The following is a 25323-nucleotide window of genomic DNA, read 5'->3' as shown; positions in this document are numbered from 1 at the left end:
ATTACCTGTTTTATCAAAACTTGCCTTAGTTTACATTTAGGGCCTTTAAGAGCCCTATTCTGGTCTGCTTTTTAACACCATCTGCATCAGCTCTCCAGTTTCTTCTGCTGGGGGGAGGGTGGCTTCACCAGTTCCAGCTGCTTTCCCTCATTCCACAACTGCTAAGTAAACCTCTCAAGTTTTAATTAGCCTGCAGATACATGAGGAATAGCAATAACACAGTCATCATGTTCTTAACTCTACCCCTTTAGGTAAGCCCTCAGCATCTGCAAAACAGCCTTCCTACCAGGTGATCTGGGCAAACCCAGATGACATCTTATTTATGCTCCTAGAAACAGTTGTTCATCTGCAGTGATAACACCACACTATTTTTCCCCTATTGTCTGGAGAGTTTAATTCTCAAACAGTATCAGGAGTCTCATCCCCATTTCCTTTGGGATTGCGCATTATGAGAACTCCTGTGTCCTAATGGGGTTTTGACTTCCAGTGTCTCCACAACCACTACTTCTCCGGACTGGAGCTGGTTTGAGCACATAAATGGAGAGAAAGCCATACTCTGCCAGCCTTTCCTCCTTTCTCCCCTCCACCTTCTTACCAAAATGTCTGTGTCACACAGTGTTCTTGGTGTTGGATTATAGCAGTGTTATAAAACACAGGAGAATCTCTGACTTTTTGTAACTCTGTGGTTTTTAGCCCATAGGCCTCTTGGGGATAGTTGTGCTTTGCCAGTTCTGATGCAGCCTTGTGACTCAGCTCTTTAGCTTCCGTACACAGCCAGTGTAGCCACTTCTCGCATCTGTGGGGCACATTGCACCTGCGATACCCAGTGCACCTGCACATGATCAGATCTCCACACTCAACCACCATACCTTGTAGCCAGCAGCTCATGCAAATGGACACCTGTGGACCCAGAAACTGTGCCTGCCACAGATATGCCAAAGCCAGTCTCGATTCCTTTTAGAAGAAGATATCAGTGCTCACTAAAGAATGACATTCTGAATCTTCTCCTTGCTAGAATGTCTTTGATTTTTCAAATGTATACATTTTTTGAGGTTTTGGGGATTGAATACGGGGCTTTGTACATGCTGGACAAGTGCTGTACCACTAAGCCATATCCCTGATTCTTTTAAAAATGTTTTATTTTGGGCCGGGGATTTAGCTCAGTGGTTCTGCCACCTGCCTTGCAAGTGCAAGGATCTGAGTTCGATCCCCGGTACCAAAAAAAGAGTTTTATTTTGAGACAAGGTCTCCCTAAGCTGTCTAGGCTGGCCTTGATCTTATGATTTCCCTGTCTCAGTCTTTGGAGTAACTTGAATTATAGGCATGCATCATCACATCCAACAACTGTATATATCTTTCAGGATGAAGTTCAAGAATTTGATTTTTCTTTTAAGTTCTTACTGACTTAGCTTCTGCAATCTTACTCTCTAAATCCTGGCTTTTATTTTCTGAGCTGTTCCTTCAGCATTTGGCCATGTGTGGCTCTCTCCTGTTAAAAGACCTTTCTCTCAAGTCCCTCTTGCCTCCTCCAGTTGTCCAGAAGGTCAGAAGCTTCTTTTTATGTCTTGCATAGCCTTCACATTGTCTTAAGCACATAGTGATGGTTAGAATGATCTGTTGGCTTATTTTCATAAATATGTTTGGAAAAGTCAGTGTTTAGCAGGTTGCTCTTGCCACATGGGAAGTTCATGTACAAGATATCTCACACCATCACGATTGCAGATAAGCTGCACATACTGGTTCATGTGTGATGGCGTTATGGGAGCATGAAGTGAGTATTTTGGTGCACTCACTTGCAGCTGCCTTTGAGCTGCTTTTGGTTCCAGATATTCTGAGGCACCTTGAACATTGCTTATTATCTAGGTGTCAGTGGTGGAGGGCTGTTTCACGGGGACTCAGCACTCCCCAGGTCCTCTGTGCAGACACATGGTGTTGATGAATGAAAGCTGCGTCTCCGGCATGGGCCAGTGCTACTCAGGCGGAGGACTGGGACCCTCCAGCACCGAGCCGGTCTGCTACAGGAGCACCGAGTTCCCATGGGGTCACAGAGTTCTCTGGACATGTGCATCTTTGCTCCTTGGTCAGAGAGCACGAGATCCTGTTGTCACAGACTTTGTGATCTCCTGAGGATCTCTCACAAGGTGTGCTGGAACTTCAGTGGATGCCCTCCTGATGTGTCCGAAATGTCCCGAGATCTGTCCAGGGAAGAGGAGCCAACATGAGTGACAGGAGGCTGGACTTCGGCTCTGTAATCATACGGATGGAGCTTTTTAGATCATGCCATTCCTCATTTTTTCTAATACCAATTTACTGATTGGATGCCAGGCTCCCCAGAGAAGCAGGACTTGCCAAGTATGCTTGTCACTTCTTCTAATCAGGTTTTAAATAAATCAAAGAACCCTTGTTTTCATTTACCTTGGGTTATACAGCAGCACTGTTCTTGTATATGCTGCCCGCAGAGGCAGTCCTCCTGGAAAGGACACCAAGTTCCTGACATTCTAAAGGCTCTGGAAGTTTCCTCCCAGGTGCTGTACTAAGCATTTGCTCAGTTTCACTTGCAGGGAGGAAGAAGAGGAGCCAGCCCTACCTGGGCTGCTGGCTCCTTCCTGCTACCCTCTTTCTCTGCAGTGCTGTGGCTGGACCTCTCTTGGCCTGAGGCTGAGGGCTGAAACGTCATGGGGAGAGGAGGCTTTGGTGGCTGGAAGGTGAGCCTGACCGCTCGGCCAGCGGCTCAGCCTCCCTCTTGCTGGCGTCCATCCTAGCCTTCCTTCCTCGGAGTGAGTGCCTCTCTGGCTCCGCCCACTTCGGGTGTTGGGTCTGCTCCATGGGCCCTCTGTCCAGTGCTCACCGCGGCCTCTTCACCTGCAGAAGCCTGTGGAAGCAGTGATTTCTGTCTGCAGTGAGATTTCCAAGTCTACACTTCACTCTTTATTTTGGGGCAGGTGGAAGGCTCTGGCCTCTGAGTGCTCCTGAGGCAGGAAACCAAGCAAAGTTTGTCAGGCAGGCCCCATTTCTGCTCCCTTCCCTACTTCTGATGTCTAGTGACGGAGCCCGGGAAGGTGGAGAAAGGCAAGCAGATTCTTAAGACCACAGCTGGATGGCGCGGGGCAGTAACTCACCCTTGTGGGCCTTATTGGGAAGGGACAGCTAGCCTTGTGGCACCTGATTCTCAGGGCTCAGACTTCAGGCTGGTGGGGTGATAAAAACACTGTGGTTATCCTGAGCAGCAGAAAGGCTCTAATCTTCTCAAAAATTATCGGCCTATGAAACTAGGTTGCCTAAGTCCCTAAAGTATTCCTGCCCTCCCTGTCTCTCCTCTCCCACCTGCCCTCCTCTCCTCTCTTCTACTCTTCCTCGTCCTATTTCATCTCCCCTCCCTTCTCTCCCTTCTTTTCATCTTTATTCTTCCTCTCCCTTCCTTTCTTCTCTCTCTTTTCTTTTTCTATCAAACTCTAATAACTGCCACCTGATATGCACTGCAATAGCATAAACCACATCTAGCTTTCAAAGGAATAAAAGATAGTTTTTTTGGTGCCACATATAGATCAGGAACCAGCAGACGAGGAGTGTGGCCAAATGGGTGAGATAGGTAGAAAACGCAGTATCAGCCAGCTGGGTGCTGTCTACTTGTGCTCACCTCCGGTCTTTCTGTCCCTGCAGGCCCCAGCCCCAGTGCCTGAGGCTGTGCGATTTCACTTCTGTGCTCCTCAGGGCTGCAGTTGGGTGAGCACTGCCTCTGGTGCCTGCATACGAGGAATAATTCAGAGCCAAACACAACCTTGAGTGTGTTTTCTCTTCTACCTTGCATAGCTGTAGATCACACCCACTTAAGGAGGTGCCGGTCATGTATTTCTTAGATCAGAGTGGGAGAGGATGTGATCAGTATTTTGTCTCACATTGGCCTAGTCTTTTGGAAGGTGCTGCCCCCCACAGACGTGAATGGGTTTCTTTAAATATCAGCACGGATAAAATCAGGGAACGCTTATTAAGGCACTAAGGTGATTCTCCTTGACATTTAAAGTAACAAGTCCAAATAAACTCATTGATGAAAGCCCATTGATACATTTTTATAATTTTGATTTTTAAAACATGTTTAGTGTCCCAGATAATGTTTCTTTTAAAAATTATGTCTTTGTGCTTGAAGAGTAATAACTAACCTATTGAAGATTTGTTAATGACTTTAACTCACAACATTTCATAGTGAATTACAAAATAGTTATTTAGGAAAAAGGAAATATTTCCCAGGGCTTAGAAGATCTAGATCCTTGCACTTGCATACTATGTTTCCTGTATTTGCCTTAAATTTTCAAAATAAAAATTGTTACATAACCAAGCACAAAACTATTATGTTTTGAAGAGTTTCTGCCTAAAAGCTTATTATCCAGCTATTTCAAATAACTTTCACCCATTCAAACTTACTCATAAACCAAGAGGACAACAGTAAAGACTATGAGCCCACTGAAACAGTTCCCATCAATTGAAGAACTAAAATCCAAGTTCGTAATTATAATGGAAAAGACCTCAGGCCTTCATTCAGAACTTATTCGCTTAATTTTGCATGTTATTATAAACCTTAATTATCTGATTTTCAGACTAAAAGCTGTATAGAAACTGTCATTTAGGAAACTGGAGAGAACAAAAGACAGGAACAATGATTTGAAAGGAGCTTCAATCAGAAAGACAGGAACACCAAAAGGATTGGTCTTTGTAGAACGATGCATTGTGCAGGGTTTATGAAGGAAAATTCAGATTATGGTCTGTATATTCTGCCTAAAGAGTCATAGAAACTTGCAATATATTTTAAGAGGGTCTTCTAAAATTCAATATTATGCAATTAAAATTAGTTTTATCACTTACGGCCCTTTATGTCATATGTTGTCATCATAGAATGTTGCACTTGAATTATTCCTGATGAATGATGCTAGCATAGTTGCATGTCATCTTAGAAAGCTAAGAGATGGTATATCTTAACTCGGTGCCTCCCAAACTCATGTGGCCCAGATACCTTGTTCAAAAGAGATTTTGACTCAGAATTCTGGTAAGGAACACAAAGCACAGAGGAGCTGTTCCGGTTTCCAAGCATGCACAGGCTTCTGAGCTTGCACAGTGTTCCATGCTGTGTCCTCAACTAGTTCCCAGAAGTCTCCAGAATCTCTGAGGCTCCACTGCATGCAGAGCACCATGGTGAGTACCAAGCTAGACAGAGGTAGGAGTTACTGATAAGGAAAGAAGCTTTTCAGGCACCATGAAGTCCTAGCCCACACGTGACTACCCACCTTGGATACCTTGCTTTGCTTGTGTTTAGTGAAATCTACCAGGGCTGTTGCAGCTGGTGAGAAGTGGACTAGAATCAACTCCAGTTCCCTTAGCACCACTGTAACTCTGATGAACAACAAGACTCAAATACTCTATGCATTTTCTGCAAGTGGTACAAAGGCAGTGATCCAACCAGCATATCCATAGGAAGCAGGAAAGCACCAGGACATGCCATTCATGTCCTGAATTTGCAGAGTAGAATTCTATTATTATTGCTGCTTCTATTACTACTTCTGCTACTGTTTCTTGTCCTTCTAGTTATGTATGTTCCCATACCTCTTGAAATGCAAACTCTGGCAGCAGAAAAGAGATGCTTGATTTGAAGGCAGACCTAAATTAAGGATGTTGGCATGTTAAATACTTGATTGAAAACATAAAATATGTGAAAAAAGAGGATAACAATGACTCCATTGTTATGTCGTAACTTAGGAGTATGGTAGCACAATAAGGAGTTTAGTTTATATTGTGTGCCCAGTATGTAGAAGCTATAACTATTGTTATAGTGGGAGAGATGATCCTAGGCCACTGGAAATTTTGTGGATGTGGAGCTAGTTGGTGAGTTGAGATGATTGGTGAAGTTTGTCACATTATTTAATGTTTAAAATGAAGTTTTGCATTTGTTTAGTAATAGAAATAATTGCAATGCTTGCTTTATTTCTGTATGTTCCTTTTACTACTAGGGATGTCTTCAGAACAAAGTATTAACATTTCTTTCTTATATTTTGACTTGAACATTGTAGAAATCCGCTCTCAGGAGGAAGTGTGCAGTCTGTAAAATCGTGGTCCACACTGCCTGCATCGAGCAGCTAGAAAAGGTAAGAGAGCGCCGCCTGCTGCTACTTATATTCATTGCAAGTGTTTGATCTTCAATTACATTTCCAACTTTTTGAAAACAGTGCCCTTTTTAAAAACCTGGAAGTGAAATACAATTACCAGATTAATAATTAAAAGACAGTATCTAAGGGTCATTCATTCTGTTGTTTCCTGAAGCATTACTTGATATCATTTACTGTTGACTCTTGAGTAAAATGATAAAACTGGAGGGAAGAGCATGGTTGCACTAATTTTCTTCCTATATAATCTGTTTTTGAACAAAATGTTTCTTTGAGAAAACAATTCCATCAACTGTGATCTTAAGATTGTAGTTTACATATGCTTCTCTTTATGAGTTCAGTTCTTCTTTAAGTGGCTTCAAGGGAGAGAGCAGAACCTGAAAGCAACCCTCGATCTCTTCTATAGATTGTACCCAGTGTCTGTGCTTGTGCAGCACGAATGTGTGGCTGGGTTGGAAGTGACATCCTCGGGGTGCATTCCCCCTGAAGACACGGGTTCTACACAGTCCATTTCTTTATTATTTAGGGCAAGGGCAAGACTCCCTTACATAGCCTGCTGTACTCTGTCTCACACTTCTTACTTCAGTTCCACATACAATTCTCTGTGCACTGTCTAGGCTCTTGAGCTGCCTTGAGTGAATGTATTGAAACATTTTGGTTCCATGACTGTTAGTTTAGTTTCCCACCTATGTAGTTTCCCTGACATATTGCAGCTGTTGTTCACTGGTATCTTGTGACAGTGGCTACTCACATTGACCTTAATGTTTTTTTATCACAATCCCATTCACTCATCTCTCTCATTCGACACTTGTTGCATTTTATCCAGCACTAAAGAAGATGCAGATTACCAACCAAGAGGTCTTCCTTTTCACATGGCAGGGCTGAATCTTTAATAAAGAATAATTTTGGATAATCTGAATAATTCTCATAATACTTAAATTTTCTCAAATTTATATTTTCTTTTAAAATCTGAAACCCAAATGGATGGTTTCAGCTGCTATGTATTTTTTTCTGATTCTTTCTTACCTCAGTTTCTCCAAATATCAGTCTGAGAGCATTAGTATTTACAGATACTTTGATTTCATCACTAAGAATGAAGGGACTTGGATTTAGGTATGAAATCACTTGACATATCTGTGGACTCTCTCATGTGGTGATTTCAAAAGACTAAGAGTGGTGTTAAGCTTTGTTCTTTATTCTTTGGGAATAATAGCTCAATATCTGTTTCTATGGATTTTTTTCAGGTAATTCAATCTAGTCTGATGGTTACCCCTAATGTAATGTATCTTTCTTTTTATACGACAGATTAATTTCAGATGTAAACCAACATTTCGGGAAGGGGGCTCGAGATCACCAAGAGAAGTGAGTACTTCAGGGCTCTTTCAGTTACTGCCTTGGATTGCTGTGGATTCAGTGGGCTCATAGATAATTCACTATTTACTAGGGCTTGAGAAATGCATTCTGTGTCCCTCCATTCCAAATCAGTTTCCTGTTGAGATATCAGTCAATACAATCTCCAAGTGTCTGCAGTGTGTGCACATGACATTCTGTTCTGCTCATGGAATAATTGTGTTGGGAGCCAAGTTCTTACTGAATAAATCAAACAGCGTTCCCTCAGATGTTTTGATTCTTTTCCCTGAAACTAGTCCTTCCATGTGAGTTCTGAAGATCTACTCTTGTCTTATTACTAACAACTTGATATTCTTTCTTTTTCTGTGTTTTCAAATACTCCCACCCCACCCCATCTAGATTATATACAACAGCATAAGCATGCTGTAATAGTATCTATGTTAAAAAAATAAACTGTGCTTAACTGTTGCTCAGATTCTCAGTTTTGTGTTCACTGCCAGGCTTCCAGGAAGTGTTATTGATTTAAATTATTTTTAGCATGTTATCTTCTAGTCCTTTTAAACTGTTTTGAGCTGGTTTCTACTCTACCTGTTCACTGAAATTGCTTAGTTAGTGTACAGGTGATGTCCCTCATGCCAAACCGATCAGATATCTTTCTTGTCTTAGGTTCAGAAATATTCAAAATATTAATATCCCATTTTTCTTGAAATGCTCTCTTCTCTTGACTCCTAGCATCATTCTCTCTTACTTTTCTTCTTCATTGGAAAGCCCTTCCTGCTCGCTCTCACGGCTCATCCCTCAACCTCTGCTTAACCTGCTGGGCCTCTGTGCTTGTGTGTGTTCTTTTTTCTCTGCCCATTCTTGTTCAAAGAGCTGACATCTCCTAACTTTACATTTCCAGCCTACATTTCTTGAGGTTCCATTTGACACATCCTTTGAATGTATCATAGCCATCTCAAAATGCATAAAAAATGAAACTCTACCACCATAAAACTACTTTTTCCCATGCTTTTGGACCTCATAAAAAATGAACTTCTCAATTGGAACAGCTGATGATCATACTGATTTTTGCTCTCATGTTCTCTGTACCTCCAGTTCATTTGTCAGTCCAGTCAGTTTTATTTATGAAATGTTTCCATAATTCATCCATTTATCTCAGTTTCTACCATCAGCAACTTAAACTTGGTACTGTGATTTTGCACCTTTGATCACTGCAGTAGCTTCTCCATGATTTTTCAGTTTCTCCCTCCAAGTTACCCATGATTTAAGGGTTTTATCTTTTAGATGAAAATTAGGTTACATAATTTTCCAGCTTGAAAGTATCCAATGAATTCCATAACACTGAGAGCACAACTAGACCCTTTGTCTTGTTAGGAAAGACCAGTGTAGTCTGGCTGCTGCCAAACTCTCTTGCTCTATCTAGCTCTAATAGGATCATTCAGTTCCATGGGAAGATCCCAAGATCTTCCCCACTTTTGCATATTTGTGGATTTCATTGCTATATTGAAATTTTCATTGCATGAGTGTTTCTTATAATCATGCTATAGCTCAAATATCATCCCCTCAGAGGTTGTCTTAGTCCATGTTTCCATATCAAAATACCCTAGTCAAAGTGTCTTATAAACAAGAGAAATTTGTTTTTCACAGTTCTGGATTTTGAGAAGTCCAAGATCAGGGGGCCAGCATGCTTTCGTTCTGGTGAGGAGCCTCTTCCAGGTTGCACACTTCTATTCTCTTGGATAAAGGAAGGCAAGAGATCTCTTGAGTCCCTTTTGTAAGGCACTAGTCCCATTCATGAGGGCTCCACCCTCATTACCTAATTGCCTCTGGAAGTCCCACATACTAATGCCACCACATTGTGGATTAGTTTTTCACAAATGAGTTGTGGGCATCACAAACATCAGTCTGTTGCAGACCTCTTCCTTAGTGACTACCTGTAAATACATAGCCTGTTACTCTTCATTGAAGCACCTTTTGCTACCCCCTTCAGATCACCGTGTATGCTGTGATTATTCATGAATATTACTGTTTACCTGTCTAACAATGTCTTCCTCCTTTAGTGTAAATCTTGGGAGATTCCTCATGGAATATTTGCTCCAGTCTAATTGTGCCAGAATGAAGAGTGTGTGGTCAATGAGTATCTACTGCCTGAATGCATTCATAAGAGGCTGCATTTCTTCTAAAATGCTTGAGCACTCTTGGTCTAAGAGGACATTTTGAAGATGAAACTAATGACTGATGGTGATTGATTTGAGATTCTTAATTAAGAAATTTCAATAGATTACTCAGTATAAATGATGGAACATTCAATTTAGAATTAGCTTGACCTGGAGCGCCAAGGAGGAGATGAACCTTCTGGGCCGCTGTACCACTGCCCCAAGCATTGAGGAGCAGAACCGCCTCTAGGGCCAAGAAGGAGCCTTCTGGGCTACATTACCAATGCTGAGGAGGAGGTGAGCTGCATGGGCGCCAGCAGAACACCCCCCACTGAAACGAGAAGACATGTAAACAAATCTAAAATCCAGACTTCCAGATCACCTACAGGAACCCCAAAGGGAAACAAGATGAAACAATCTGATACTCAACCACCTGGACTCCCTGAACTGGCAACAAAAGAGGATCTGGAAAAAATGAAATCAGAAATAATTTGTCAGATAACAGCAGAGATTGTGCCCACAGTGCAAGACATGATTAATAAATGTAGAGAGGACACAGATAAAAAAAATAGAGGCGCTGAGGAACATGATGGAATCTCAACAAAGGAAACAAACGGAATCCATAAAACAGATGCAAACAGATTTCCAGGAGATTAAAAACTCCATTGAAAGTTTACACAGCAGAATGAACCAATGTGAGGACAGAATTTTAGATATAGAAGATAAGATTGCAATTAGTGACCATGCAAAGAAAACTTTCTTTAAAATAGTAAGGGACCACGAGAAATCAATCCAGCAGCTGCTAGATGATGCAAAGAAAAATAACATAAGGTTGTTTGGAGTCAGTGAAGAAACAGGAGACAGTGCAGATGACATCCAAAAAACTGTTCACAGAAGTGATGGCAGAAAACTTCCCAAGGAGGGGAAAAGAACTTGACATACAGAGAAGTGAGGCATATAGGACTCCTAGTAGCCTTGATCAAAAAAAAAAAAAATCTACACATAGGCATATAATAGCTAAGATTCAAGAAACCCAACAGAAGAACAAAATTCTACAAGCAGTTAGAGAAAAGAAATAAATCACACACAAAGGAAAGCCCATCAGAATTGCAGCGGACTTCACAACCCAAACCCTCAAGGCAAGAAGAGCTTGGAGTGATGCATTTCAAGCCCTAAAGGAAAACATCCTCCAACCCAGATTGATGTACCCTGCAAAACTATCTTTCAAAATTGATGGAGAAATAAGATACTTTCATGACAAAGAGCACCTTAGGAACCTCATGAATACCAAACCAACACACCAAAAAATTTTAGACAATATCCTAGGAAATGACAGTGAGGATCACAACCCCAGGAAGCCCAGCAGAATGAATCCATCGGACATGACAAGAAATTAAATCAGGGGGCGGGGATTTAGCTCAGTTTTTCCAGTGCCTGCCTTGCAAGCACAAGGTTCCTAGTTTGATCCCTGGTACCCCCCCATAAATAAATAAATAAATAAGAAATTAAAGTGAAGGGGGAGAATCAAAAAAAAAAAGCCATGACAATGATAAGTCAGTACATATCAGTTATAATTGTCAATGTTAATGGTCTCAATTCACCAATCAAAAGAAATAGACTGGCAGAATGTGTCAAAGAGAAAGATCCAACAATATGCTGCATACAAGAAACACACTTAATTAAAAAATAAACTCATAGACTGAAAGTTAAAGGGTAGAAAACAATACTCCATGCGACAGGAACCCGCCAAAAAGCAAGAGTAGCTATCCTCTTAGCAGATGAAGTGGATTTCAAACCAACACTGATTAAGAGAGACAAAGGACACTACACCCTTGTAAAGGGAGCAATCCAACAGAAAGAGATGACAATCATAAATATCTATACACAAACACTAGTGCACCCAACTGTATAACACAAATACTAAAGGACATGAAAAATCATATAAACACTAATACAATAGTAGTGCAGGACCTCAATACTCCACTGTCACAAATAGATAGATCAACTAGACAAAAAACAAGCAACAAAATACTAGAACTCAATCAAACTCTTGAACAAATGAAAACAGAAAATGTAAACAGATGTTTACAGAGTGTTCCACCCCACAAAATCAGAATACACATTCTTTTCAGCTGCACACGGGTAATTCTCCAAAATAGACCACACAGTCATTCATAGAATATGTTTAAGTAAGTGCAAAGGAATTGAAGTTATCCCCTGTATATTATCAGACCATAGTGCAATGAAATTGGAGATCCATAGCAAAAGAAACTGGAAAAATTTCATAAACACTTGGAAACTGAATGACACCCTTCTGAATAACCAATGGGTTACAGAGGAAATTAAAGAAGAAATCAGACAGTTCCTACAATTAAAGGACAATGACAATACAACATATTGGAATCTATGGGACACAATGAAAGCAGTCTTACGAGGGAAATTCATAGCAGTGAATACTCATATTAGGAAAACAGAGTGAGCCCAATTAAACAACCTGATGCTGAACCTCAAGCTTCTAGAAAAAGAAGAGCAGGACAACCCCAAAGCTCATACAAGGGAGGAAATTATAAAGATCAGAGCAGAAATCAATGCAATGGAGACTAAGAGAACAATGCAAAAAATCAATGAAGCTAAGAGTTGGTTCTTCAAAAGAATAAACAAAATTGACAAACCCTTAGCCAACCTTATCAGAAAAAAGAAAGAAAAAGCCCAAATCCATGTAATTAGGAATGAAAATGATGAAATTACAACAGACCCAGCAGAAGTCCAGAGGATCATCAATTCCTACAACAAGAATCTTTACCCCAATAAGAGGAAGAACACAGAAGAAATGGACAGATTCCTAGATACATATGAATTACCAAAGTTGAACGAAGAAGACCTAAAAATTCTAAACAACCCAATATCAATGAAATTGAAGACATAATTAAAAGCTTACCAACTAAGAAAAGTCCGGGTCCTGATGGCTTCACTGCCGAATTCTATAAGACATTTAGAGAGGAACTACTTCCACTACCGTTTGAACTCTTCAATGAAATTGAAAGGGAAGCAATACTCCCGAATTCATTTCCTGGAAGGAAGCATCACCTTGATCCCCAAAGCAGAGAAAGACCCAACCGAAAAAGTGAACTATAGGCCAATCTCACTAATGAACATAGATGCAAAAGTCCTTACTAAGACACTTACAAATAGAATGCAGAAGATCATTAAGAAGATCATACACCCTGACCAAATGGGATTCATCCCAGGGATGAAGGGATGGTTCAACATACACAAATCAATCAATGTAATACACTATATCAATACAGCCAAGGACAAAACCCATATGATCATCTCAATAGATGCAGAAAAAACATTTGACAAAATCCAACACACATTTGTGATAAAAACTCTACAAAAAATTGCAATAGACAGTCTCTACCTCAATCTGATAAAAGCCATCTATGAAAAACCAACAGCTGATATCATACTAAATGGTCAAAAACTGAAATCCTTCACACTAAAATCAGGAACAAGACAAGGATGTCCACTGTCACCACTCCTGTTCAATATCGTTTTGGAAACATTAGCCATAGCAATTAGACAAAAGAAAGAAATACAAGGAATAAAGATAGGAAATGAAGAAGTCAAATTGTCATTATTTGCAGATGTCATGATACTCCATATAGAAGACCCCAAGAACTGCACCAAAAGTCTTCTAGACTTAATAACCAAATTCAGTAAAGTAGTTGGATACAAGGTCAACACACAAAAATCAATAGCTTTCCTCTCCATGAATAACAGACTCACTGAGAGAGAGATAGGGCTAACAATTCTGTTCACAATAGCATCCAAGAAACTGAAATACCTAGGAATCAACCTAACAAAAGAAATCAAAGACCTCTTCTCTGAAAACTATAGCACCCTGAAAAGAGATTGAAGACAATATCAGAAAAAGGAAAGACATCCCTTGATTCTGGCTAGGAAGAATCGACATAGTGAAAATGGCCATACTTCCAAAACTGCTATATAGATTCAATGCAATCCCAATTGAAATCCCAGCAGCATACTTCATGGACCTTGAGAAAACAATCCAAAAATTCATTTGGAACAAGAAGAGACCTAGAATAGCAAAAGCATTTCTAGGCAAGAGAGACATGGCAGGGGATATCACAACCCCCAACTTGAAACTATACTACAAAGTTACTGTGATAAAAACAGCATGGTACTGGCAAAGAAACAGACCTGAGGACCAGTGGAACAGATTAGAAGATGCAGAAACAACTCCAGACACACTGAGCCACCTAATCTTTGACAAGGAAGCCAAACACCCTCACTGGAGGAAAGGTAGCCTCTTTAATAAATGGTGCTGGAAAAATTGGGTTTCAACTTGCCAAAGATTAAAACTAGACCTGTATAAGTCACCGTCCACTAAATTAAAATAAAAATGCATTAAAGATCTAAATATTAAAACAGAAATGCTGAACCGGCTGGAATAGAATTTAGGTGGAACTCTTGAAGACATTGGTGTAGGAAAATATTTTATGAACAAAACCTCAGTTGCTCGTGAACTAGCACAAACAATCAGCAAGTGGCATCTCTTCTTATTAAAAAGCTTCTGCACAGCAAGAGAAACCACTAACAGCGTGAAGAGACAACCTACAATTGTGGGAAAAAATGTTCACCTGCTCTTCCTCAGACAAAGGTCTACTGTCTTGAATCTATAAAGAACTTTAAAAAATCAGACCTCCCAAATTTAAAGACCCAATCCAAAAATGGGCATCTGAAATGAACAGACATTTCTCAGGCAAAGAAGTAGAAATAACAAATAAACATATGAAAAACTGTTCAACGTCACTGGTCATTCGAGAGATGCAGATGAAAACAAGGCTGAGATTCCACCTCACCCCAGAAAGAATGGCTGCTCTCATGAAATCAACCAATAACAAATGCTGGTGGGGCTGTGAGGAAAGAGGAACCCTGCTCCCCTGCTGGTGGGAGTGTAGACTGGTGCAAGCACTGTGGAAATCAGTATGGAGATACCTCAAAGAACTGGGACTGGAAGTCCCATTTGACCCAGCTATTCCCCTGCTGGGGATCTTCCCCAAAGAATTAAAAGAATCATACCACAGTGATATATGTGCACCCATGTTCATAGCAGCACAGTTTGTAATAGCTAAAGCTTGGAAACAGCCCAAATGCCCATCAACTGGAGACTGGATAAGAAAATGTGTGTGTGTGTTTTTTGTAAATAAAATGTACTACTACTCAGCCATAAAAAACGAGAAATTAGAGTCGGGTATAACTAAGTGGATGCACATTGAGGCGATACTCTTAAGTGAAATAAACAGTGAAATATGCTTAAGTGAAATAAATTTACATGTGTAAATACTGAATAGTTTCTCTAGTGTGAGAAACTGCAAGTGCGAATAAGGACTAAAAGGTGTAATAGGTAATGTCAAAAGGGGCGAGGGGGAAGTGAGAGGGGTGGGGCGAAGGAAAGAAGGGAATGGAATTAATTTGTGAAAATGAAAAAATGGAAATCAAGTCTGTGAATAGGGAGGGATGGAGGGGTTGAAGGGAGGGCAGGGGGATGGGGAAAAATAAGACCCAAGAGAGACTATGTAAAGGTGTAAATTTCCAATGATGAATGCCAATATATTGTATACCTAAAATGTACCAATAAAGTCCATTAAAAAAACAGAATTAGCTTGACCTGGATTCACACTCCGCCTCTGCCTCTGTATCATGAGGTGGTCGTAGTCTCAAGAGCAAGGATTGCTGATCACTGTGCCTCACCACTGCCTGGGACTTGGACATGGCAACTTTTTAGCAAATGCTTGTTTAACAAATACTTCATCTAAGTTGAGTCTCTCTGGAACTCACTTTTCTTAGTCATAAGCTACATAGATTGGGTTACTATTTCTACGAACTTTTCAAAATTCTATGAATAACATTTTGAATTGAATTGGGTATTTGAATATAACTGAGCCCTTATACTATGTATTTATATTAAGAATACTGAGTATAAGCCCTGAAATAATATATCACCAATTTTTAAAACCCAAAAGAAATAGTCTTTTCCCTACTAGAATATGAATAATTCAGAAATTATTATTATTATTATTATTATTTTGGTACCAGGGATCGAACTTGGGTCCTTGAGCTTATGTAGCAGGTGTCAAAACCACTGAGCTAAATCCCCGGCCCTCAGAAATTATTGATGAGCAATGAAAAGACATTATGGTGTTAGAAACCCCACTTTGCTGTCTTAACAAGTGTGTATCAGTACTCACATTTGCAGTGTGATTTTCCCAAATCTATTAGTTCATCAATTTAGGAACAATGAATAATGGTCAAAATAACAATGTGAAAAACCTAATTTCAGTCCAACATTTTAGGAGCTATGAAAAATGGCCCAAAGAAGTGTGAAGAATCTAATTTCAGTCCAGTAAATTAAGAGCTATGAATAATGATAAAAAGAAAACTGTGAAAATTAAAGTGTTAATGAATAAGGATTACAAAATAACAGCAATCTATTGTAATATCTTTCTTTTGTTTATTGATGAAGGTAATTGATGATCCTTCCTTCCTCAAATGGTAACACCATGATTTAATTGTCAAAGGAATAAGACTGAGAATTCAATTCAGTCCAACATGCATTTTTTGCATGTTTACTTTGTTCAAACTATGTGTTTAGGCTTATTGTCTTTCTTTTTATTAAAATATGTTTATAATATGTAATCATTACAATCATCTTGGGCAATTGATGCATATACACATTGCATGATCAAATTATGTTTAAAGCACAGTAAAATAAATTTATATTAGGCCGAAGAAAAATTCTGAATAGAACTATGCTTGACATCTTAAACCTAAAACTATAGATTATAGATTATATACTCAGTTTACTAAATCACTAACTTTCTTCAATAGTAGTAATTTTCATGCCAGTTTCTTTATCTGTGTCTTAGTTTTCTCGGTCTCCTATTTACTTTCCAGGAAGAATAACATTAAATATATTTAATGACTAGTAATTATATATATAAATACTTAAATAAAATTTTAAAATATTTTCTATTTCCCAAGTAAGCTAAATTATATCGTATTGTAAATCTGCTTGCCAAATGATATATGTCACAGTACAAATGATTAATTCAGTCATTTAACTTCCATATAATTGTTGATTCGTGAAAATGGTTGGCTTAATCTTTTGAGTAGATCTGTCACTACCTAAATGACCCCAGGAGCCAGGCATGATTTCTCACAGGTAATCACATCCAATTCTTCAGCATTTCCCGTCTTAAGTTGGTATTCGCTAGGTGATTTATAGCCCCAATAAGTACAGAGTTTTTCCTTCAATGATACTGTTCATTCACCTGAGTTTCTTCTAAACTAAGAGGAAGTGTACTAAATTTTTCTTTCCCTTCTAATTACTGTCTGACATTCTTACATACTCAATATTTCCACTCCTGACTGTCACAGGAATCCTTTGTGGTGTGTCTTGTTGAAGTAGTAGCTTGAGTGTGATCTTTCAGAGCAGAGCAGAGGAGAGACACAGCTGAAGGAGTATGCGTCACTGCTTTTAAGTGACATTCTGTGCTTTGGTCCCCTCATCTGTTAAATGAGGATGATAATGATAGCTAGAGTCAAACTTTCTGAGGAGCTACCCTATAATACTTTCTTTTGAGTAATTTTGAGACAGAGTCTCACTAAGTCACTACCAGGCTGGGCTCAAACCTTCAATCCTCCTACCTCAGCCTCCCAGAGTGCTGGAATTACAGGAATGTCCCACCACATCTGGCTGAGATGCCTTACATTAATGTGAATTATGCTGCCCTACAGTTGGCAGTTTGCTCCTATTCTCCCCATCCTAATTTTTAAGTAAGCACTGAGTAAAGTCCTTTTCTTATTACTGTAGGAGGTTGGAGGGCTCAGCAGTAATGAAGGAGTGGAAGGTTTTGCATTTCACCCTCAACAGAGTTCTTACATCCAAACTGGGCTGATGCTGACAACTGAGCAGGTTCCTGGGATGGTGGCCACTGTCTAGAAAGCCGCAGCAACATTGGAACCAGGAACCTCCCAGGTGGACATGTAAATTTACACAGACAAGCACTCCAGTTGGGCCTAGCCCAGTCTTCCAAGGTGCTTGAGGGAATCAGTGGCCCTGGCCAGGCGACAGTGAGCTCACTGGGCTGGGATCCTGGGGACCTGATGTGTCAGAAATGTACATTCTCATTGTTTAATAATGAGGAGGTGGACATGGCCTCCAGCATTGAGGGGTGCAGTAGAGGTTGGTATGGCAGCAGAGGAAGAATGGGAAGGGAGCACTACACTGTAGTTTACCAAGCAGTCTATAAATAGTTCAATACTTGAAGAACTTCTGAGACTTCATTAATATATTCCTACTGAACAGCACCTCTAGTCACTGAAATTCTCATAAGATTATAAGAATTATTAGGCATAAAATACACTTACAAGTGCATTGGACCCAGTCAGTAATCAGGAAGTACTGTTATTATTAACTTCTTTCTTAGAACAGATAAAATTGTCTTTGTTTCGTTGACAGTAGGAAAAGCAAGATGAAAATCAGACTAATTTGTGGGACCATTATGCTTCTTTATGTCTCACTATAGTCAAGAGACCATTTTCCCTCTAGGGTTTTTCTTTAGTTTTAGTATAAGTTGACTTGATGTTACTAAGAAAAATGGTTGCATTTTGGCATTAAAAATCCTAATGCTTGTTGGAAGTATTCTTGTCATTCTGATTTTTATGCCTGGATTTAACATTTTTTTCTTTACTCCACACTGACCTTAAACAGTGCCAAGCATGTAGTAAGCATTTAGTAAATATTAGTTGAATGACTAAAAATATATTAGGGGCCTTCTGATGAGAAAATATGGACTATGACTGGATCCTACAATAAGCATGTTAGTATTAAGTAAAGTGTGTGATCTCAGAAAAAGGCAAGAGAAAAGAATAGGTTATACTTCAGGTGTACTTTAGGTGCTAAGGTATTAGGTTTGCCTGCATCATTTGTCCTAGAATAACACTCTTTCTTCTAAGGTGCCCTAAGAGCTAGCAGTGATGGAGTTGCTTGCCTCTCTGTCCAAGGAGTGATTACTTGAAAGGAAAGGAGCTGATAGTTCAAGGTGCCTGGGGATCCAACGTGATATCATTGCTGAGTCATCATCCATGTGCCCACATCTCTTGCCTTTGACGTCTCTTTTCTTTGGTTTTCTCTTCCTTCACTTTATCTAGTAATATATTTTCAAATCAGTGTCTTGCAAAAGATCTACTTTTTCTGAGAATTTAAATTCCATCTAGTTAGAATGTTTAGAATAGTACCTGCCTGCCATGAAAAGTATTAAATACATGTCTGTTAAGTTGAATTGAATGTTACTGTTCCAGCTTCTCTCCTTCACTGTTTAATTTCTCTCTGAGTATTTCTTTTATCTGCTTTAGGTACCTCCCAGCCCAAAGTCCTTTAGCTATTCACAAATCTGCAGAGTTTGACTGATTAGACAGTAGAGTACGCAAGCTGGTATGGCCCCTTTCCGCTAGGAAGACAGGGAGGAAGGGTATAATAAATAGAATCTATAGTTATGGAAGTTCTCTGAGGAGAGAGAGTTAACTTATTTTACATGAGTGAATTCATACTTATTGTTAAACAAGTCATAAATACACATTTTTGCTCTTGTGCTTATTTGGGCATAAATTATGGTTTATATAAATCTATAATCTTAAAACATTAAAACATAAGCATTGAGGTTTGCAAATTAAAAAGTTTTCCTTTAACTTTGTTTTCCCACAGAATTTTGTGCGTCATCACTGGGTGCACAGGCGCCGGCAGGAGGGAAAATGTAAGCAGTGTGGTAAGGTAAGGGCCCAGCCACCCATGGCCCTGCAGGAAGTGGACACCGAGGTAGAGGATTCCTGTCCCCAAGCCCAGTGTTCTGTGCATCATTTCTTTTCTGAAAGGCATTATTTCTCCAAATTTCCTTTTCTTAAGAAGTGTTTTGATTGTTTTCAAATTCATTGCAAGGGGCAGTTGTCTTAAAGGAATTAGAACTTTTTGATGGACAGTCTTACAGTAAATTTTATTGATTGTTGATTTTTGATATATACGTCTTCCTACTTTGTTCAACTCCCCCTAGAGGACCACTGGCCCATCGAGCATATTTGATCAGTCACAATGCTATGGAGCAATGTTACTTTTGCTGATACAGAATTGTCAGCATACACTCTGATAGCATAATAGCAGAACTGTTCAGAGGAGGACAACACAGTCAGAACCTGGACATACATACATTACTCTGTCAGAACCTTTCCAGTTTCTGGGCAGAGATGCCTTCTTCATGCGTGACCCTGTGTGTCAGTTTCCTTTCTTCCTTTGATTGAATATCCCTCAGGATGCAGTGTCTCTTGGAAAAGTGAGGGGGCATGGGTCGGGGTGGTATGACTTTAAGATTTAAACTCTCTGCATTTTTTGTGTTATTGATTTAGATCATAACTTTCCCCAGTGTACAAAGATCAACTCTTTTTTTTTGTTCCGGGGTTTTGTTCCGGGTTTTTTTGAACTCAGGACCTTGCGGTTTCGAGGCTGGCGGTGGAACCACTGAGCTAAATCCCAAAAATCGACTTTTAAGAATTTTAAGGTTTTCTAGGAAGATTAAACTGGTGATGAATCATACTATTAATTATTTTTTAAAATAATGAGCTAATGGCCATCAATAAAGGGAGGTTTTAATTAAGCAGAGAGCAAGATAATTTGGGTGAATATATTCCTCATCAAACAATTATTAGGGCCAGAGATTTAGCTCAGTGGTTTCACCACCTGCTGCACAAGCGCAAGGACCCGAGTTCAATCCCTGGTACCAAAAAAAAAAATAATAATAATAATGGAGGGATGCAAAGAAATTTTGGCAACCTGGGGTAGGGTTGTGGGTGGTGAGAGAGAATTGGAAACATTTCATTGATTTTGCTGTTTGCCTTGTTCCTGGGAAGAAAATACCATGCTGTAATGATTAGTTATCACATTCTTCTGTAGCACAACTCAGAATAGCTGAATCTTGGAAACGGCCTATTTGTCCATCAACAGATGAATGAATAAAGAAAGTGTGGTGTTCATATTCACTGGAGTCCTACTCAGCCATAAAGAAAAATAAATTTGACTCATTTGTAGGAAATGGATGCATCTGTAGACCATAGTGCTATGTGAAATAAATAAGACACACAAGTTTAAATATCACATGGTTTCTCTCATATGAAGAACTCAAAGTATAAATAATTTATAGAGAAAAATAAAAGATAGAGATAAGAAACAGAGAGGTGGACCTTTTGCAGACAGGAAAGATATCTAGGAATGAAAGGAGAGGGAAAGGAGGGGAGAGAAAAGGCAAATAAAAAGAATGAGATGTGTATATGTACTAGCTCCCCACAGTGGATGTATTCATTGTGTTTTGTAAACATTTACTAATATAAAAAAAGTTTTCCGGCACAAGGCTCCAGGGCATAGCCCTCCATTGTAACTAGTATTATCTCCTCCATTTCAACCCAGTGGGTCATAGTTGATTCCATTTTAGATGGGCAAAATAGGTTGAACAGATGATGAGGTAAGAGGAAGAAGACAAGGAGGAAGAAGAGGGGTGGGAAGATTTTTATTAGCCATTTTACACTCCTGGGAAGGTTGGTGTTCTACTGTCATGTGACCTTCCTGGTTAGTCCATCCATGTCTTCCTCTGTGGTGCTGCCTTCAGGTTTATGGGTTTTCTCATGCGTTTTTAATAGTAGAATATCTGTCAGTTTGTCTATCCATCTATCTAGAGAGAGGAACATATATGTATGTAAGAGAGACAGGCAGGCACAACCAAGTTTGGAGTCAGTGTTGTGGGCTGTAGGAAGGATCTGGATGAATATATTCTTCTTTTTGGAAAAAGATCTTCACTAGAGAGCTTAGTACCTGGAACCATTTTACCAATTCAAGCCATAGTGGATTTGGAGGAATGATTGTTTTTTTTTTTGGTATCAGGGATCGAACTTGGGATCTTGTGCTTGGGAGGCAGGCGGTGGAACCACTGAGCTAAATCCCCAGCCCAGGAATGGGTTTTTAAAAAAATCAATAAACCTAATATATTTTGTGACAAGTATTCTCTGGTGTCATTTTGCACTTCCTTATGCTTGCATGGTTACCTGGATGGGAAACCTGGGACTCCTTACACCTTGTGTTGCTGTGGTCCTGTCTCCTTTCCTCTAGTGTGCTGAGGCAGCCATCTTGGGTTCCCACAACTTTCTGCTCATGACAGTTGTCAGTGGAGATGTTCCAGCTCTTTACATACAGTTCCCACAGTAAAATACTATTCTGTTCATCTTTTGTGTTTATACTCCAGCTACTCATGAATTCTTAGACTCAAGCAGTTAAGGGACAGGATGGTCTTACACCCATGTGTCCTTGTAGGGATCCTTTGCACCCAGCTTCTACCTTGTCCTGGAGGAAAACTGAAGGTTCTGTTTCTGTTTACATATTAGGTGACTGAAAATTCACTTCAAACTTTGGTGCTATATGTAATTTTCATCTGTAGAGTTGCACATTCTCACATACTCCCAAGGCTTTTAAATCCACCCAACCTCTCTAACACATATGTTATACCATAATTAATTAATTGGGATGGGATGAAAAATAGCCACTTCTCTTAGAAAAACTTTTTCCTTTACTAGTGGTTTGTAAACTTTGGAGCTTTTTCGGAATGCTTATAGTTAGTGTGTGGTTTCAATATCTACTTTTTAATTTAACAATATAATAAATATTTCCAGTGATTTTCTCTTGAGCCTTGCATGTGTTTATCTAAATGCATGTGGTGTCTAGTGACTGTCACATGAGAGATGTTCAATTTTTCTGTTCATTTAACATTATCTGAACACCTCAGGCTGCCAAATTTATGGCTATTACATAGTATTACATTGTTGTCATTCATGGTCCTGTCTTGTGAAAGAGCCAGACTTGAGGCAGGAAAGAGATGAAAAACTCACACGTGAGTTATGTAATTTGATGAGACTTTAATAAAGTGAATATTTAAAATGTGTGACTAAAGGTTAGTACTGGCAAGGGCTATGGTCAGGCCAAGTCTGAAGTGCCAGGATGTGCATGGACCCTTCCCAGAAGCTGTGGCCTTTAGTCACAAGGTTTCAAGAGTCTGAGGAGCTCAGTCAGTGGATATATGGCTGGTTTTGCCTTCTACCTCTAGTGGCCAAACTCAGTAGAACCCAAGCTCCAGGAATTCTGCTGATGCTGGGCTGGGGATCTAGCTCAGTGGTTCTGCAGCCTGACTCGCAAGAGCAAGGTCCTGAGTTCGATCCCCAGTACCAAAAAAAAAAAAAAAATCTGCTGAAGCAATCTACAAAAGCCAACTTTTTGCAGCAGGACATAGGGTAGAAGAAGATAAAGAGTGGACTAGAGAGGCAGATGGATCCATCTATCACATACCATCTAATGCAAATTTAAATCCATTCAGTGGTTGAAGATAGAATGCATAATTATTCTGCAAATTTGTCTGTAAGTCATTCTTACCAAATCTACTTATTGCATTCATTCAGTCAAAATTGACTCAACACTGAAATGCCTATAATAACTTTAAAACATCAATATACAAAGAAAAAATATAATAATATTATTGATTTAATTTTAATTATTGATAATAATTTGATTTTTCATTGTTTCAGAGAATCAAGCATCCAAACCTAGGAGTTTGGAAATTGTAGAAGTATGTTTGTAAATCACAACTTGGAAGTTTATTTTTTTCCATGTACAAATATATGTAAACATTATACAGTAAACCAGATAACTTTTTTTTTGAGGGGGGTACTAGGGATTGAACTCTGGACCTTGCGCTTGTGAGGCAGACTGTGGAACCACTGAGCTAACTCCCTGGCCCCCAGATAACTTTGAAACTCACATCTCAAAATTTAAATAATCAAATCTTGAAGTTTTTAATCAATAACATAAACATTGACCTATATTGTTTGATGCCTTTCATTTCCTTAACCAAACATGACATATCATTATGAATTATTTATTCATGAATTATATGTACTGTCATATTTAATTAACTTTAGCTACATGTAGCATGTATTAAGTGGGAAAATGTCAACATTACTCTTTTATTATGATAGATACTACTAAAAGTTAGTTTAAAATGAACTAAGGTGCAATCAGTAAAATATACACATCTAAAAGAAGTATACATAGTTGTCTTTTTATAATGACAAAATGATTATCAATTTTACATGGTGGCCATGTTGAGAAATTATAGAGATAATGAAAGGGATTGTAGAGCCTAAAAATACAGTGATACCTTGGTTGTAGAATGACTCCAAGCTAGAACCTTCCACTATTCAAACAGCAAAACTAAAAAAAAAATCTGCTTGGTGTTTGTAACTTTGCTCAATAGTCAAACTGAAAATCCAATTTTAAAAGCCTATACGGGCTGAGAGTGAGTCATGCATTGCGTCTCACTGCAGGGCAAAAGGGTGACACTTCGTCAGTCTAAGTGCCCCTCTTATTCATACAACATATGGTGCTTATGTAATTTGGGGACCTGAGAACCAATTATTTGGTTTTCCATTATTTTTCATTGGAAAAATACATTTAGTTCTCAAACTTTATGAATTGGAACAAATTGAATTCAACAACTGAGGTATCACTGCGATGGCAAATACTGACCTGGGGCGTTGGGGAATATTCCATATCAACTAAAAGAACCATTCTGTACTCACCTGAAAATGGGCAGCTTTCAAGGGACCCTCGGGATCAACTTTCAAGGGACTTTCAAGCTTAGGAACAAGGAATGGAAGGTCAAGGGAGAGGATCCACCATTCGTCAAACAGGTTGAGTGATTTATCTGTATGTTTGTCCAGCTGTAATGGAGACATCATCTTCCATTAACCTTGGAACAACCATGGAGGAGGTTTACAGTGAATAACAGAACAGTGGTATGGAATCCAAGCCTCTGTAGGGTGCCCCTACCAACACAACCACTGAACCCTGGCTTTTCTTTCTGTCTTTGGCTGATTATCAAGAAAGCGGACAGGGAAACCATCCTCCTCCTCTTTGTCCTTTTTAGGTTCCTCATAGAAATGGGATCATGTAAACTTTCCCCTGTTGTGTCTGATTTATTTCACTCAGTTTAAGGTATTCCAGGTTCATCCAGGGAGGGAGTTGCAGGGAGATGTTAATCAAGGATACAGTGGTTCAGTTCTACAAGAGGAATAGGCCCAAGACCTAGCATAGGGCATAGTGCCTAGAGTTGACAATACTATGTTATGTAGAAATTTGCCAAGAGAATAGATCTTATATTGTGTTCTTATTGCTGAAAAAAATTGGTGGGAAGAAATTTTTAGAGAAGATTTAATATGTTTTTGGCATAGAGTTTGGAGCTGGTTTCATAGGTATATGCCTGTGCACAAAGTCATCCTGTACAAATTAAAAATGGACAGCTTTCCATATGTCAATATTACCTTCATAAAATAGCTTTATGTATTTTTAAAGTGGATCACTACAGTGATAAGCAAAACAATGCTTAGTTTTATACTCTAGAGAGGAAAATCCATGCTGAGTGGTAATCTGAGAAGCAAAAGTCAAGGTTCTTCTGATTAATAAAAGGAGCTTTCAGTCTCTGTAGGGCAGAGCTAAC

General features: G+C 39.3%; 1 protein-coding gene across 19 annotated transcripts in view; it reads left to right on the top strand.

Moving 5' to 3' along the window:
* Dgki (diacylglycerol kinase iota) overlaps positions 1–25323 on the top strand; it is a 460530-nt gene that overhangs the window by 187040 nt on the left and 248167 nt on the right. For all 19 annotated transcript variants that reach the window (XR_015449207.1, XR_015449206.1, XR_015449210.1 and 16 more), the window contains exons 4-6: positions 6057–6131; positions 7455–7511; positions 19449–19514. Coding sequence is in view for 14 of the 19 variants with exons in the window: in XM_087206300.1 (XP_087062426.1) it covers positions 6057–6131; positions 7455–7511; positions 19449–19514 (198 nt within the window). In the remaining 5 variants the exon portion in view is untranslated. The remainder of the gene's footprint in view (positions 1–6056; positions 6132–7454; positions 7512–19448; positions 19515–25323) is intronic.

This window comes from Heterocephalus glaber, unplaced genomic scaffold (genome assembly GCF_053883595.1).
Source record: "Heterocephalus glaber isolate CG9 unplaced genomic scaffold, H.glaber_assembly_v1.0 deba00000621, whole genome shotgun sequence".
Classification (NCBI taxonomy): Eukaryota; Metazoa; Chordata; class Mammalia; order Rodentia; family Bathyergidae; genus Heterocephalus; species Heterocephalus glaber.
This window is presented reverse-complemented; position numbering and strand designations above follow the sequence as displayed.